Genomic DNA, 16,922 nt, shown 5'->3' with positions numbered 1-16,922 from the left:
GTTCTATTTAATCTGAATAGCTTATGTTTAAGGGCTTCGTCTTGCATTTTTGAGAGAGTTTTAAAAGTTCCTAGTGTGTTACAATTTTAATATCTCCAGCTTCCTGGGCAAAGTGTCAAAGGTCGTAGAGGACACTTAAATCACCTGTGTGTGAGGAGTCAGACCTCTTTTTATTTTTATTTATTTTTTTAAGTGAGTATGATGTTGCTGACACACCAGAAGAGGGCAGCTGGTCCCATTACAGATGGTTGTGAGCCACCATGTGGTTGTTGGGATTTGAACTCAGGACCTCTGGAAGAGCAGTCAGTGCTCTTAACCATTGAACCATCTCTCCCCTTCTCATTGTTTCAATAAAACCTACTTTCAGATTTTACTCATTTTTTTTTAAAGATTTACTCACCCTTTCACTGCTTGATGATTGACTTTAAATCACTGATGCAATTGTGAGGGCTTTTTATTTTAATGTTCCACTATTTGGCCTGCTATATTAGCAATATAATATTATATAATACATGTAGACTAACCAGTCTATAGGATTCTTAGGAAAATTTGTTTTTAAAGTTCTACTTAACAAATAGCCCTTCTTAATTTTAATTTTAAGGTAATCACATGAATATGTGATGATACTAATAATATTGACATCCATAAATAATGTATTTACTGGGTTCCTGATTGTGTTGGCACACATTTTTCATTCATTTTACTTACGTATAGGAACACTAATGATTAACTATGTTAAGGAGTTCGTTATGAATCGCATAGATTAAATATTCAATGTAAAAACTTCAGTACCTATTTTTGCAATAACGCATCTGAATTTTAGTTGATTTGCCCAAGAAAGTTTGCCGAAATTTTCGGCATATGAATTTATCATTTCTAATTTCTTTGATGAACATTGACAGATTAGTATATTTAATGGTCCCTTCCTGAAGTGAGAGGAGGCATTAATTTGAATTAACACTAAATGTATTCTGCGGTATCTTTTAGAAACAATCAGACTATCGGACTTAATGGTTATGAATTTAATAGTGTGAGAGTACAGTTCTTGATAGATGAGCTGATAATATTGCAGTCTACCTTCCTAATTAACTATCAGGGGCCTATCATTATTCAACAGCTTCTTTAAGGCTAAGTAAACATGATGTTAATTAAACTCACAGATAATGCTAGGGGATGTTGATTGCTACAACAAGGAACAGAAAACCATTCAGCCTGACCTTAAGAAACACTGAGTATGGGGTTGTTGGCAGTGATAGCACGCTGCAAACATCAGGGGAACAGACTCCCCAGTGCTGTTGAGAGAAATTGGTATAGGTTTGAAATGTGTTCTCGGAAGATTAGCAATGGCCCTTTCAGATTGTCTATTCTACTTTTCTATTGTTGAGGATTTGAGCCTAGGCTTCTCTTACACGCTAAACGAGCGCTGGATTACTGAACTATTTTCCAAGCCCGGTTTGTAGTTTTTTTTCAGGTCTCACTATGTAGTGCATGCTGGCCTAGAACTTGCTCTGGACTCCTGGCTGGCCTTCTATTTGTGAACCTTCTGCTTTAGTTTTCTGGGCGGCTGGGATGTCAGTTGCATCTTCGCCAGACAGAGTTGTTATATACAAACCCTGAAATATCAAACCCTACAATCTCATACAGACACCTTCAGGAACCTGGCTGGGGACTCTCGTGAACTAAGACTCTTAATTACGGTCAAGTCTGACAAAGGGGAAAGTGGCTACCGTGTAGACTCAGTGCCTAGGACACTTGCTGGTGAGGTTGAGATGGAACCTTGAGTTTATTACTCTTGTTGGGCACTGCAGTGATCCAGGAGAATAAATCACTAATGTGTGTAGAAGGCAAACAAATGTGAGGAAACACCCGCCTCTCCATTACTGGGGTTTGTTACGGCTCTACTCGTTGATGCTTGAACACGTTACCTTGAGATTCAACTGATAATTCCCTACCAGCAGAAACAGGAAAAAATGGGTACTTTGTATCCACCTATGTGAACCCATTTACCAGATATTCAAGATACAGCCAACAGCTGATTAGAAGATGCCGTCATTGCTGTCTTAAAGCACTGGAATCTATGTTCCTGTTTCCTAACATGTTCCTCAATAAGGAATTTGAATGTAGCACACAAGATGGAAAACGAGTGAGCGGCGAGCTGCGTCTGTCTGAGGCATCGACAGTTTCATTGACAAAAGGCACAGATATGAAATTTGTCTAAATAATTAGATCTCTAATTAGTGCATCATTGTGAGATGAATGTCATTCTGCTTCATTGCACATGATTCCCTGTTAGAAATTTCATGTCAACAAGGATCCTACCTGTGGTTTGCTAATCTGAACCCTAATTTATCACTTGTGTGTATGGCATGACACATCCTTGTAGACACAGACACGAGCCAAGAGAAGACGTCTGAGGAATATTGATGGCGCTGTGCTGTATGAATGTATTATGGTTTCTCACATCCAGGGGATAGGTTTCAATCCCACAGTAGTGAGCACGCAGTGATTCTCCGTGCCGTTAGTAACAGTGTCAGGAGGTCCTGGAGGGTGTGCGTCTTGTCTGTGTCAGCTTTGAACATGCTCAAATAGGTGTCTTCCTTCACCTGGATTTTCTTTCCTTCTAACAGTTGCCGGACAACCAACCGGAAGAGTTTGATAAGCAATGGCCAGTCACCAGCATTGCCTAGACCACATTCACCTCTCTCTGCTCATGCAGGTAACGGACGACTGTCTTGATTCTTTTGTTGTCTTTTAAAAGCAATCTAGACCTTTTCAGACCTACATGTGTCTTTTATACCGACCTTGGATTTCCTGTTGTGTTACTACTCTGTTGTCCTTTCTGAGATAACAAATCAGAACTCATTCGTAGGTCAAGCTCTCTGTAATTAATATTTCTCTCTGTTGCTAAATTTGGTTACAAGGTTAGACCTGTTTGTCCGTTAGGAATATCTTTAGGGGTTGCAAACATGGCAGTATAAGAAGAAGAGTGTTCAGAAAGATTCAGCCTGGTCCCCTTAAAACTGAGCGCCATGCTTTTGTTGAAAGAGCTCCTCGTTGTCTAGAGCAGTGGTTCTCAACCTTCCTAATGCTGCAACCCTTTAATACAGTTCCTCACGTTTTGTTGCCCTCAGCCATAAAACTACTCTGCTGCTGCTTCTTAACTGAAAATTTGCTACTCTTATGTACCGTAACGTAAATATCTGATGTCCAGGATACATAACATGCAACTTCTAATGGGGTTGTGATCCACAGGTTGAGAAACATTGGTCTAGAGCATGAAGAGGCAGGAGAGGCCGGAAGTTTGAAGTCTTTGTAGAATTGTAAGGAAGAGAAGCATAGCACTGAAGCTATTTAGTGGGAACCGCTTTCTATGCCTTTTAATTCTCTGTTTAAAGTAATGTGGTGGGGAAGCCACTTTTAACAGAAGAGTCAGACAGAGTTTGAATAAACCTCATGGCCAAGATGTTGAAAATGGCTAAGATTGGGCAGGGCAGGAAGCTAAGGATAAAAGAAAGAACTCTTGTTTGGAATGGTGATGCTTGAAAAGCAAGCACCTTGTGCCCACACATAGTAATTAATTTCTAGCTATACCAGTGGCTTAGTTTGCTTGTGAGAAGATGTCATTGAGTTGTATTCTGATACATGGATGCATTTTTATTAATCTGGAACATGCACTTAATGAGGGGTGAAGTTGGAATTCAAGATGAAAAATGAGTGATTGGTGAGGCACAGGGAGATGGAAAGACAGGTGAAGGCAGAGCTGTAGAAAGGCTCTGGGCTTTGACTGTCTCTTTGGGATGTGGAAAAAGATCTGGGCCATAGGAGGTGTGTATGGCTCAGCATGGGTTCCTGAATGAGGTGGTAGCCCTGCTTCCATATCCGGTGGGAACTCTAATTTGATCCCAATGGAGCCTCAGATGATCTTAGTTTCAAGGCTAAGTGTCTGCTGGCTGTCTAGCAGGAAGTCCTTGGCTACAGAGGTATTTGTTGTGCAAGATGGGTAGAAAAAGATGCTCTGGAATGACATTTTCCCCCCTTAATGATTACTCAAATTAAAAGGTGTCAAAGGGTCTGTGGGCAGCAGAGGTACCTGATGACCCAGGCTTCACCCTAGCAACACACAGGGTAGGAAAGACACTGTTGTCGCTGTTTGCCTCTGACCTCAACAAAGGCTTGGTGGCACCCATATACTGTGCACATATATATATACACACACCGAATAAATGAATGTAAAAATTAAAAACAACTTTAATGGTGACTTAGTGAGAAGGTAAAAGAAAATCGTGATATAGTAAAAATGACCACAGTGCTCAGAAATGTTTCCTCTAGAGAAGGGGCGTGCACACAGGAAGGCCGTTAAACTCCAGCAGGGACACCCTTCATCTTTGCTCAGCGTTTCCAGCAGCCTGAAGTTTAATCAGCTGGGAAATGGATAAATGAACTATGATCCAGTCACACAGAGAAAACAAATTAACTAGCTAGCTCTGCACATGTCTTCATGGATGAAACTCAAATATAGTATTGGGCAGCAAAGGCAAATTGCAAAAGAATGTTGCTTAACCATTCAACCATTCACATGAAATTAATGTGGTGCTCTGGGTATTGTTTCATTTACAGATACACACACACACACACACACACACACACACACACACACACACACACACACACCACATACACCCACACACACACACACGAGACATATGTATGACTTTTTTCCTTAATTACTACTAGAACTAAAAGATGTCTGTGATATTATGTAACAATTGTATCATACACAACACACACACACATATACACACACAGCACACACACATGTATGTATGCTTGTAGTGAAAGATGGGAGAAATAAGACATATTTTAATTGAAAATACATTTTTTTCATACTGTATTTATGGTTTTCCTTTCCTTATCTCTTCCCAGATCCTCCTCTTCCTTTCAACTCCATACTCCACCCCTTTCTTTAGTAAATATTCAGGCAAATAAAGAAACAAAGAGGGGTTGGGGATTTAGCTCAGTGGTAGAGCGCTTGCCTAGCAACCACAAGACCCTGAGTTCGGTCCCCAACTCCAGAAAAAAAAAAAAAAAAAGAAAGAAAAAATAAAAGAAAGAAACAAAGAAACAAACAAACCAGAATAAACAAAACAAAAGCAAGTAAGAAAACAGAAAAAGAAATATCATATCAGAAGGGCATACATGTGCACACACAGCATAAAGACCCAAAATCTGTAACTGTAGTTAGTATATAAACAAAAAATTAGTAAGGTAAAAAAAATGCCAAATAAAGCAATATATGACAAAAAAAATTACTATTGAGCTCATTGTGTGTTGGCCATCTACTACTGAGCATAGGGCCTATCTTTAAGAATACCCAGGGAGGGATGGAGAGATGGAAAGAGCACTGACTGCTCTTCCAGAGAGGTTCAATTCCCAGCAACCACATGGTGGTTCACAACCATCTATAATGAGATCTGATGCCCTCTTCTGGTGTGTCTGAAGACAGCTACAGTACTTATATATAATAAATAAATAAATCTTAAAAAAAATACCCAGGGAGACTTCATTAGAGAAATTCATTTTTCCTTTGCAAGTAAATGTCAACTTGAGATGGTTTGTTGGTTAGTCGTGGGAGCAATTGTCTCCCTCTCTCTTGATGCTGGGATATCTGCTGTCTTAGACCTGTGCAGGCCTTGCGCATGCAGCCACAGACTTTGCATGTGTGGCAGTGTTGTGTCTAGAAGACACTGTTTCTGTGGTGTAATCCATCCCTTCTGACTTTTGCAGTCTCTCCACTTCCTTTTCCACATCATTCTCTGAGCTCTGTGGGGAGGAGTTGATGAAGAAATCCTGTTTAGAACTGAAGTTTTTACCTGATAGTGAGATATGTCTAGTTGAAATTAATGTGTCTAGTTGGAGGTTTGTCTCCCCCATTATTTGGTGACTCCATTTAGAGGAAAGAAGAGAGTTTTAAGGACCAGTTTTATGATAGTTACTTTAAAGAAGTGTGAGGGACATAGAAGAAGAAAGAGGATGAAGCTGTTGGTAATTTCACATAGTTCCAAAGCTATGTAATGAGTTACTATGCAGTTATTTAAATTATGACTGTATACAATTGTGATTTTTTTATTTTGAGACAAGATCTTACTTTGTAGCACTGGCTGATCTAGAACCTGCTCTGTGGACCAGGCTGTCCTTGAGCTCACAGAGATCCATCTACTTCTGTCTCCAGAGTACAGGATTTAAAGTGTGTGCTACCACGTCCAGCTGGATTTAACGTTTTTATTGTTAAATGATTATCATGATAGTTGAAACCTACAGAGGGTCACAGGAAGAACAGACTCTGTGGGGCCTGTATTAAACCATTCTGTTCTTCTGGGGTCTACCCCAGGGCCTGGCAGTCTTACTAAGTGCTAAGTGAATGATAGATTCTGTTAAGTATAATTCAGCAGTGATTTTAAATGTGTGACCTTCCTCCTCTCTGTGGTGTTTGATGCCCATTTCCCAACATTTATGTGTCTGTTGATTAGGCTTTTATTGCTCTGATTTTCTTTAGCTCTAGCACTGAGAAGAGAGAATATGTGGTTAAGGCTTTAATGGTCCTTTAATTGTTTTTCCCCTTCTGTATTGCCTTAACTTGATTTTTTTTTCCCCCTCTTTTTAAATCCGCATTGGTTTTAGGATGTAGGGTGAGGGCTTTGAGTAAGGAGTGGTGTGTGGGTCAGGGTCTGAGTGCTTTTCTTTGTTACTGAGCCAACAGGTTGTTACTCGGAGGAGTAATGTCTGTCAGACTTTTTTGTTTTTTTGGTGAGAAGTGGCATTTATTGCAATCTGCCAGATCTCTATTTCTGTGTAGTAAAAAGGAAGAAGATATAAATGAATAGAAGGCCAATCCATCCTGGTGTCCTGCTAGTGTTTACCTTGTCACCTCCCATGGCTTACTCTTCTCTCTTGTCACCTGTGCTTGATCCAGCATGCTTGGTGAGGCGGAAACAACCGACAGGAAAGCCGCCATCTCTCAGGTGCTATTAGCCTAGCATCCAGAGCTGCACCCGCCTTGTTTTTCTAAGGGAGGGGAGTGCGAGCTGACCACCGGCATATGAGTCTTGCATATGCATCCAGTGCTGACTATCTGAGTTAATTGGTTGTGTCAGGAGCACTCCGCACAAGGGAGGCATTCGCACGGTGTTTCCAGGAGCCAGAGGTGCCTGAAAGAACATGGAACTGGACGGCTGTTCAAAAAAAGAAAAGTAAAAAATGCCAGGCTCCCAGTTCCGGGAAGGTTCAAAGCGTTAATGCTCATTTAGAACTCCCAGTGGAAGATACTAGGGTATATTTCCTGACGTGAAAAATTCTGCGTAGTAAGAAAAGTGAGGAGAAGTCCAAGTGTGGAACATATTTTTGTCTGTGAGTAGTTGCCCACCAGATGGCTTTAATGTACAAAGGACTGGTGTAGATGGGCAGTGAGGGGTGAGCGGGCTAATAGAAAATGGTGCGAATGGCCTATCCCGGGGGAGGGAGGCCTCAACAGAATTGATGTGTAATGTGACTGCCATCCTAGAACAACCTGAGCCAAGAGAGCGAGGTGGTATCACTTACCTGGAGTGACTACAGCTCGTCATCTGGTGCAGCCCATATTCCGTGCTGCACATGGTGACAATCAGTATAGCTGTTAGGTTAGTGGCCGATAGTTTTGTTTAAAATGTCAAATGTATTTATTACCCTTTGACCCAATAAATCCATATATGGAAATATCTCCTCCCTTAGGACAATAGGAGATTACGAATGTTAGCATTGCCTATGATTAATAAGCAGGGAGGTAAACTGTTATTAGTTTTTTATTTAACCTATCATCCAGTGGTGGGCTTGTATGCATATGATCAGGCATGTAAGCCAGCAGGCATTGCAGGAAAGGGAACAGTAGATTTTTATGTAGGGTGCTGGAAAAATGCACAAATAAGCGGAAAAAAAATCACATGTTGTACCTTCATCTGTGTGCACATTTTAGTGTGTATGTGCTCATGTCTACGCTCCTGTCGATTCATGCCTACTCATACAAAGTTTGCATGTTGTAATTCGTCTGTGTGCATATTCTAATGTATACATGCTCAGGTATACACTCTTGTGGATTCCCTGCATACTAATAAGGAATTTGTGAAAAGAAAGAAATTGTAAGCAGTGTTTACTTTCGGGGAATGAGAGGGTTGAGAAATTAGCATTTATTACTTTTAGTTAAAAAAAGCTTTAAAGCTACAACCCAAAAGGAAATAACATACCTACCGTCATTCTCTGCTGCCATGTAACAGATTACCGAAAGTTCACTGGCTTGGAACAGGATGCATTTCCTAATCTTGTGGTTTTGTGGAGATGGATGTCTGGACAAGCTTTCTTAGGCTCTCTGCTCAGGGTATTGTAAACCAAAATTAAGGTGTTGGCCGGGCAGGGCTGTGACCTGAAGTCTGGGAAAGTGCCCACTTCAAGCTCAAACAGGTTGCAGGCAGATTTAGACCACTGCCCTCCCCGGGGTTGCTGGGTTGCTTTTGGCTTCCGCCTGCCCCTCTCTGCTGTTGAGCCAGCCACAGCCCACCATGGTGCTTCAAATCTGACTTCTTTTTCCATCAGCCACAGAAAGTTCTTTCCTTGTAGAGGGCCCATCCAGATAATCTCTGTATTTTAAGGTCAGCTGACGTGGGGCTTCAATTACAACTACAAAAATCCCGTAGGAGTTGTACCAGCCTATATTCGCATCTGATTGGAAAAGTAGGGAATGGAGCTCCTGAGGAGACCATCTTGATAATTCAGTCCATTACATCTTAGTTCAAACGTGTACCACATGGACTCTGGGAGTGTTACTTAACACTCAGACTAGGTGGAGGCAGGTAACAGAGCACTGGCGTTTAAAGGACTGAGGTGACAGCTCTATTCGTGTTGGCCAGAATACTTCTTCTTTTGGTTTTTTTCCAGTTCGTATTAGCGAACCTGCTGGTGACTCTAATTCACTTTTGAAAGAGTTTCTGGAGAAAAAAAACCCCTCTCTTTCCAATCGGGCAGCTCTAAGAATTAATAATCACATCACAGTGTTAAAGATGGGACCTTGAGCCACACCTTTCCACTGTGCTCCGACTCCAGCTCTCCAAGCATTTCTGAAGAGAGGGACTGCCCTTAAAGTCTCCATCAGATTCTGAATACACGTGGCATGTTTCTTATATGTAACTTTTATGTGTGTGTTGTTCAGGAAGGAATTTCATTTCTCAAGAATTAGGCACCTTGAATCAGCACAGCTTCCAAGTCGTAACTGAGATAAAAGAAGGCAAGGAGAGAAAGCCAGAGAATGTTTGCAGCCCGCACGCAGTGCTAACAGGGAAACATCCTGCCTCCCTGGATTCCACAGGACATTTTGACATGCATACATACTTCTTAACTTCCACATTCACGAACTCCAGGAGAGGAAAACTCTCCAGACATTATGTAAATATTTAAAGTGAAGATTTTTATTGTTGCAGAAAATCCTAGAGGCTTCCTCTGTTCGAGTTTGGTTTTCTATCTCCTAAGCTGTCCATGAAAACCAGATCTTGCTTCCCTGACTCTCCCTTTGACCACACCGCTCATTCATTAGGTGTTAAACTGGATGGCTGTGGGTAAGGCAGGGGTGAGAGAGACAGCCGTGCTGCTGCTGCTGATCCGTCTGACTTCAGGGTTAGGGAGAGGACAGTGACTTCTGAGATAGGTCAGGACAGACAGGATAAAGAAAGAATTTGGTGTGCCAAAGATGTCTCTTGGACCATCACTGTGCTATGCCCACTTCTGTCCTCAACGTCAGCAACAAACTTTGTATTAATCCACTGCCCCAAAGCCTGGAAGGCGATTAGGTAGAGACTTAGTAAAGCATTACATTTGGGCCTCCAGTATTAGCAAAATACTTGGCGGCCCTCTCTTTTTCCTTCTGTGGGTTTTTAATCCGTGGTCTGTCTGTCTGTCTGTCTGTCTGTCTGTCTGTCTGTCTGTCTCTCCTTAGTTTCATATACTCTTTAAGAAGACCTTTTGCATGCTTCAATGAAAAAAAAATTTAATTCAGCTAAGATGGGTCAGTGGGCAAGGTTTCCTGCCACCAAGCCCGATCACCTCAGTTTGATCCCCAGTGCCCACGTGGCAGAAGGAGAGAGTCGACTCCCCAAAGCTGTCCTCTTGCTTCATTATTGTGTGTGCAGGTACATACGACGGATAAAACAAATGTAACTGTCTTCAAAGAAAACTTTTCATACCGATTTATAAGACATGGGGCACCACCAACCCTGATCTTCTGTAGTCCAACAACGTGCTCTCCAGCTTGCCGTCTTTGTCCATGGCGCTTTTGACTACTTGGGAGCCTCTCATTCCCCGTTTTTTTTGTGTTTTGTTTTATACGGCCCAGTTTGATGGTCTTTTTTATTTTTTATTTTTTTCTGACTTCTTCCATTTACGTTCTTAGACATAATTTTTAAGTCAAAGTCTCGTGTAGCACAGGCTGGCTTGAAACCCACTATGTAGCCTAGCCGAGGCTGGCCCTCAGCTCCCAATTCTCCTACCTTCACTTTCCACATGTGCTACGATGGCAGCCAAGGACCACCCCACCCACTGCAAGTTCAGACTCACTGCCTAAGACACAGTCTTGCAGAGCAAGGCGATGGCTGACTCTAGTGGTGAGCGAGTTTTTGAGCACAAGAGAGTTTTTCTGACTCTTGGCTGAACTTTACAGACTAACCCCGGAAGAGGGAGAGATTGTGAGTGAATCAGACACTTGTACAGTGTTCTTTCTCTGTCACCCGGCCTTCTGGGGTGGCTATCCACACAGCTATTGCTCAGATGTTCCTGGTGCTTGATGGCTTCCATGCAGCACACCGAGGGGAGGCTATTACTTGTAAATTCTAGTCAGCTGGTGAGGACAACACGGTCAGTGAATGTGGAGGTACCTCAAGTACCAGGGGCGGTAAGGCGAGGGCAGGGCCAGCCTGTAGGTGAGCAGTGCCTTTGTTTCCTTTATTTGGTGATTCCGTCAAAGGCCTTGCAGCAGAGTCTCTGGGCATGAAATGTTATTTACCAAACTGCTTGAACCTACTTTCTAGATCCTTCTTAAAGTGTTCGCTCAGCAGCTCAGTGACCTCCTTTGGCTGCGTAGAAGTGCTTGCCCAAGACAAATGCTGAAGTGTCTGTGTTCCTTTATGTTTAGGGAATAGGCAGTGGGAGACGCTGTGTCCCCAGAGCCACTGCTAATTGATTATTGCTCACGCCAAGGAGACAGTTTCTTAGTACCCTATATAGTATAGTCACTTTTTTAAAAAGTCTGTATTTAATTTTTGGCTCCAGAGGGATATTTATGTTTGCACTTATATTCTGTGTGCGAGTGTGGGCATATCCATTCCACAGTGCATTTGTGGAGATCAGAGGTATGTTAGAGAGTTGTGTTCTACTCTACGTTCGAGTGGGTTCTAGGCATCAAGTTCAAGTGGCCAGGCTCACTCTGCACATGCTTTGTATCCACAGAGCCATCCCTGCAGCCATCCAGAGGCATTTGTTACCTGTTCATCCATTACCAGTAAATTGTGAAACCCAGTCTCCAATCAAGGGTACCTTAAAGTCCTTCTTAGAGAGTTTCATTTAACATTGGCTAAAATAAGCAAAGTGTATCGCTTCTTTCACCAGTCGGTTCTCCTCCTTTTAAAAATTTCAATTTATTTTCATTTTATGCTTGTGTTTGCCTGAACACCAGTATGTGGACCTGAATACATGTCTGTGTATGCCGAAAGCCCTAAGAGGCCAGAAGAGCGTGTCAGATCCTCCGGATCAAGAGTTACAGATGTTTGTGGATTACCGTTTGTGTGCTGGGAACAACCCTAGACCCTCTAAGAGCAGAAATGCTCTTAACCTCTAATACTTCTCTCAAGCCTCTGTTGCTTCTCTTAAGTTATTAGCGGGTGCCTTTGGACTCATCTAATATTATCAAACATTCAGGAAGTCCCCCAAAAGACTCCTGAATTGGGTGTTCATCAGAAGGTTGTATTGTTTTACAATGATCCCCTTCTTTACTTCAGGTATTTCATAAATTCATTTCTCTTGGCTTGTGGAAAAGGCCACCTTCCAGTCCATGCTGCCCTCAAGTCTCTGTTTTGTTTTGTTTTCTTTTGTTAATCCTTAGCCTTTATGTAATGGCATTTGTTGGTTGAGCAATGACACATCATGCCCTTCCTGCTTAAGGAAAAAAAAAATGATAAAATCAGATTGACTGACGTCAGTCCATCTGTTTTCCCTGTTTCGATACTTCTTTGTATTGACTCACTAATTGGGTGTACAAACCCAAACCATTATTCCTTGTCAATTCCTTTAGGCAGACCCATGTGCCCTATGACCTCCATTTGTCAGTTTGGTCCTGTGAGCAAGCTGCAGTGTTTCTGTGCAGGCTACCTTAGTAATAATTTCATGACTGACATTTTTCAGATTCCCTTAATCTGATTAGAGGAGTAACGTAATGATGATGGCCCTTGTCTTGGTTTTCCTTCTCCTACATTATAAATTAAAGCTACACGAAGGTGACAGCTAAATTGCGTTTTCAGTTCTCCTGTGCTCAAAAGTGGTTGGTTGGTTGTTAAACGTCTCAGACTCTGAGTAGCCACTTGAGAAGATTTTATTCTCCTAGAAGTGGTCATCTTTCTGCTTTGTGGTGCTCGTTGATTTTTTTATCAGAATTTTAATGTCTCTCTCTCTCTTACCTTCTTTCACTCTGTGTGTATGTGTGTGCCAGCACACACACACGAGCACACACGTGGATATGCATGTGTGTATCAGCTCTATCTTGTCTTTAGGTTTAGTTGATGAAACCCCATTTGGGTCTTAATAACATACTTTCAAGTTAGAACTGACAGTCCTTGGTGCAAGATTGACTGTAGGAGAGAGGGGATTAGAGATGGCTGCCGGATATCTTGCTGAGTGTATGAAGAGGTATACAAGTGGTTCTCATGATGAAGGGAAGAAGAAAGCAGACTGCAGGTAATAAGAAAGCATGTGATTTGCTCACATGGAGTCAATGGACCCGTGGGACAGCCAAGTGTTCTGTAGATCTATGCCTGAGAGTCTGAATCTAAATCTATCTATCTATCTATCTATCTATCTATCTATCTATCTATCTATCCATCCATCCACCCATCCATCTATCTGAGATAAGGTAGCTCTGGCTGTCCTGGGACTCATTTTGAAAGAGGTCTTAGCAATCTTTTTCTTTGTTCACAATGTAACCTCTCACCCTTGTCAAAAGGCCTATTGCCTTTGAAAGGCTTTAATAATTAATTTAGTTGGTAAGGTGATACCCAGCTACAGCTTTCCAAATCCAAACAGAAGACAGACAGGGCAAAGCAGTACTTCACCTATTTAAAGATAGCTGAAACTGTATGTTTTTGTAAATTTTATAAATTTTAGTGGGGAAGGTTTTTGGGGTATGGGGTTGGTAGGAACAGAGTCTCATTGTATAGCTGTATAGGCCAAGGTGACTCACTATGTAGCACAGGCTGGCTTTGAACTCAGGGTGATCCTCTTGCTTCAGCCTCTAGGTACTAGATTTAGACATGCATCTGTATGCCAAGCTTAGGGAAGTATTCTTAAGAAGCTAGAGCCTCAAAATACCCAGTTTGGGCAGATGAGGTGGCTTAGCAGGTAAAAGCCCTTGCCCCAGAAGCCTGACAAATGCCACAGCAGCGAGCGTTTGTCTTCCCAGAAATCCTACATCAAGATAGAAGGCACAACCAAGAGAACTGACCCAAGTCTCCTGCTCCAGTTAGCTGGAGAATGCAGGGACAGACAAGAGAGACCCTGCTCAACAAGGTGGAAGAACCGACTCACCAAAAGTTGTCCTTTGAGCTCCATACAAACACTGTGGCAAGCACTTACGTGAGCGCGCACGCGCGCGCGCGCACACACACACACACACTCACCACACCACACAGGGGCAGGGGGATTCTGGGAAGGTCAATTTTCTTGAAGGGATAGTGTTAGGAAAAGTATCACCTCAGGATCTTCAAGACCAAGTTCTCAGCACAAAGAAGATTTATTTGCGGCAGAGGGACAGGGGGCATGGAGTAGGAGACAAAAGCTGGAGATAGAGGACAGAGAAGGGGAAGGGAAGAGGGGAGATGGGGAAGGGTATTTGTAGCAGAGGACAAAGGACTGCCTCTGGATGGGGAGGAAACAGATGTGGCCCCTAGCAAAATGGCAGGTTAAGGTAAAGGGGAAACACCGCGTTAGGATGAGGTGTTTAATTTTAATTGGGCATGTTAATTAAGTGAGCCAGAGGGGGCTTTGGATTGCTAGACTTCGATACTTGGACAGATGGACCTTGGTGGTCAGCCTCAGGAGGGAGGAAATGGGCAAATAAAGAAATAGACCTTGGTGGCCAGCTTTAGAAATGTAATCTAGTGGGTTTTTGTTGCTGTTATGTTTTGTTTTGTTTAGCAAGGAAGAGGGAATTGGGGAGATATCGCTCTATCTATCTATTTTATATATATATATATATATATATATATATATATAATCACCTATCTATCTATCTACTTGAGACAGGGTAGCTCTGGCAGGTCTGGTACTCGTTTTAAAAGAGATATGTCTTTAATTTCAAGTTTTGTAAAATATTATAATTGGAAATTAAAATGCTTTAGTTAAGTGACATCGGATTAAGTTCGGTACATCAAATAATATAAATGACAGGTGTGAATATGTCTTCTAAGTCCCTGCAAGTTCAGAGATTCAGATTTGGGGAAATAAGTTCTTCTGATGTATAAGTTTGTCGTGAGAAACCGCCCTCTGACATGGCCGCTGCATCTCTTCTATATGAAAAAAATGCTTGCTCTCGAAAGAAACGATGTACTTAGAATCCGTTCTGGAGGTCCCCCTTCTCATCCTCACAGTTAGTTTTCAGACAAATGGCTGCAGAGCAGACAGCTACGCCCTGTCCCAGTGAGTGACTCTTAGTGGCTTTGGCTGTTGGGTTTCTACCTCACCCTTCATCTGAGCCTCAAGTTCTCCCAGAAGTTGACTTAGGAATCTGCAGCTGTGTATAAATGCAGGCTGTCTTCAGTGAGAGTCTGAGAACCAGGCAACATCCAGATGAACTGTCCCATAGAGATCAGATCCATAGAGGTCACTTATGGAGAGGCACTCCACTTATTGAGGGGCACAGCCAGGGTCTTGCTTGACTCTGTTTCCAGAAGGCCACAGGCTGTGCACAACCAAAGTGCCCATACCTGTGCTAGCCGAGCACAGAAGTGAAAGTCTGTACTTTAAATTCAAGCACACGCATTAACAAACCTTCTTCTTCTGCTGGCACACTTAAGTATCACATAGAGCACAGCCAGCTCTGACTCTGAACTCACTCGCTGTGGTGTAATTGCGATTCTGGCTTTAATGATGCTTTAATGCAGATTCTTGAGTCGGCCACAGCAGCATGTGAATACCACTCCACAAAAGCCAGGTAAATTGCAGGCTTCTCAAAGTCTCAGCCTTTATGTTAGGAGCAACACTAGGTAATTACAGCGCTGGTGATGAAACGTTCAAGTATCTCAGCTCAGAGGTGGGAACCATATGTAGTTTGGAGGTCAAGTACAGGCAAGAGGGGCCAGACACACCCCTTCACTGGAGTTGGGAGCAGGTTTGGGTTCTCTTTGACTGGAGAGGAGACAGGTGAAGGAAGGGCTAGAGTCTCAGAAGGAAGAATTAACCTTTGCTTGACAAATACCTGAAACATTTAGGTATGTTTAATCAACTTTTAAAAAAGAACTCTGTTTTCCGTTTCTGAAAACCGTTATAGAAAGTTAACAAAACTCGTGAGAATATACAGAGTATAAAACTCACCAAAAATCTCAATTGCCACTCAAATGAACTGCTTAACATTTGGGGCAAACACATTGTATATATTTGCACATATATGTATATTTCTAGATATGAACCTATTATTTATAGCATTTATGTATACGTACACTTATTACACATACAAGTGTGAGATCCTAGATACAATTTTGTATCTATCTGGATCATTATCTTTGTAATTTTTTCCATATCGTTATGTCCTTAATATTCCATTTTATGAACGTGCCATAGCAGTTCAACTCTTTCCAGAATTTTCTGTACCTATAGGAAATGCTATGATGGGTGGCATAGTTCATAAATGTTGACGATCAACAGTTAACTAGTTTGTCATCTTCCTCTGGGACAGAGTCATTTAAAGAGCTAGTCTTAGCAACACTGTCAGTGGGTAAATATACTTTCTGCCAAGCTTTACAACCTGAGTTTCATTCTGGGGACCTGCAACTTACCCTCCGACCTCCACACGTGTGCCCTAGCATGTGGTCCTCTCTTCCCTCCCCCAAATAGAGTATAAACGTAATAAAAAAAGAAAAACCATAAATGCATAACCTTTTATTATCTTGTTCATGATATTGGGGGAAGTCATTATTATCCTGAGTTTTTTCAGGCTCTAGAAGCTAGAAATCCTGTCTACAGAAAATGTTCTTGAAGGTCTGCTGCAGATGACATTTAATGAGTGTCAGGAATGTGTTTTAGGGGCACCAAAGTGACTTGACGCCTCTCTGATGCCTCCGAGTGTGTTCTCTGTAACTGAAACAATAGCTGGTTGTACTAAACTTCCAGGAACTGGGTGCCTAGTGACGCCATAGCATCTGGTGGTAGAGGAATGAAGAAGACAGGTGTTTCAGGAAGCTGGAGAGCTGTCTTCGTCCCAGGCACTGAGGATGATGCCATCCAGTAGAAACCTCCAGCTGCCACGTAACTAAAGCGGGCTGCTACCGCATAACCTCTTACTCTAGGATTGCCAGTCAAGCCAGTGCCCTTAGGATGTAGGTGACGGATGGTAGACCTGGGGTAAGGAACCTGCATCTTCATCCATGTAT

General features: G+C 42.2%; 1 protein-coding gene across 28 annotated transcripts in view; it reads left to right on the top strand.

Moving 5' to 3' along the window:
• The window catches only part of Mast4 (microtubule associated serine/threonine kinase family member 4), a 591,901-nt gene that overhangs the window by 476,463 nt on the left and 98,516 nt on the right, over positions 1-16,922 (top strand). For all 28 annotated transcript variants that reach the window (XM_063281113.1, XM_063281110.1, XM_063281115.1 and 25 more), the window contains one exon: positions 2,628-2,716. In XM_063281113.1, the coding sequence (XP_063137183.1) occupies positions 2,628-2,716 (89 nt within the window). The remainder of the gene's footprint in view (positions 1-2,627; positions 2,717-16,922) is intronic.

The sequence above is a fragment of the Rattus norvegicus genome, chromosome 2, assembly GCF_036323735.1.
Source record: "Rattus norvegicus strain BN/NHsdMcwi chromosome 2, GRCr8, whole genome shotgun sequence".
Taxonomy (NCBI): Eukaryota; Metazoa; Chordata; class Mammalia; order Rodentia; family Muridae; genus Rattus; species Rattus norvegicus.
The sequence above is the reverse complement of the archived record's forward strand: the minus strand, read 5'-3'. Positions and strand labels throughout refer to the sequence as shown.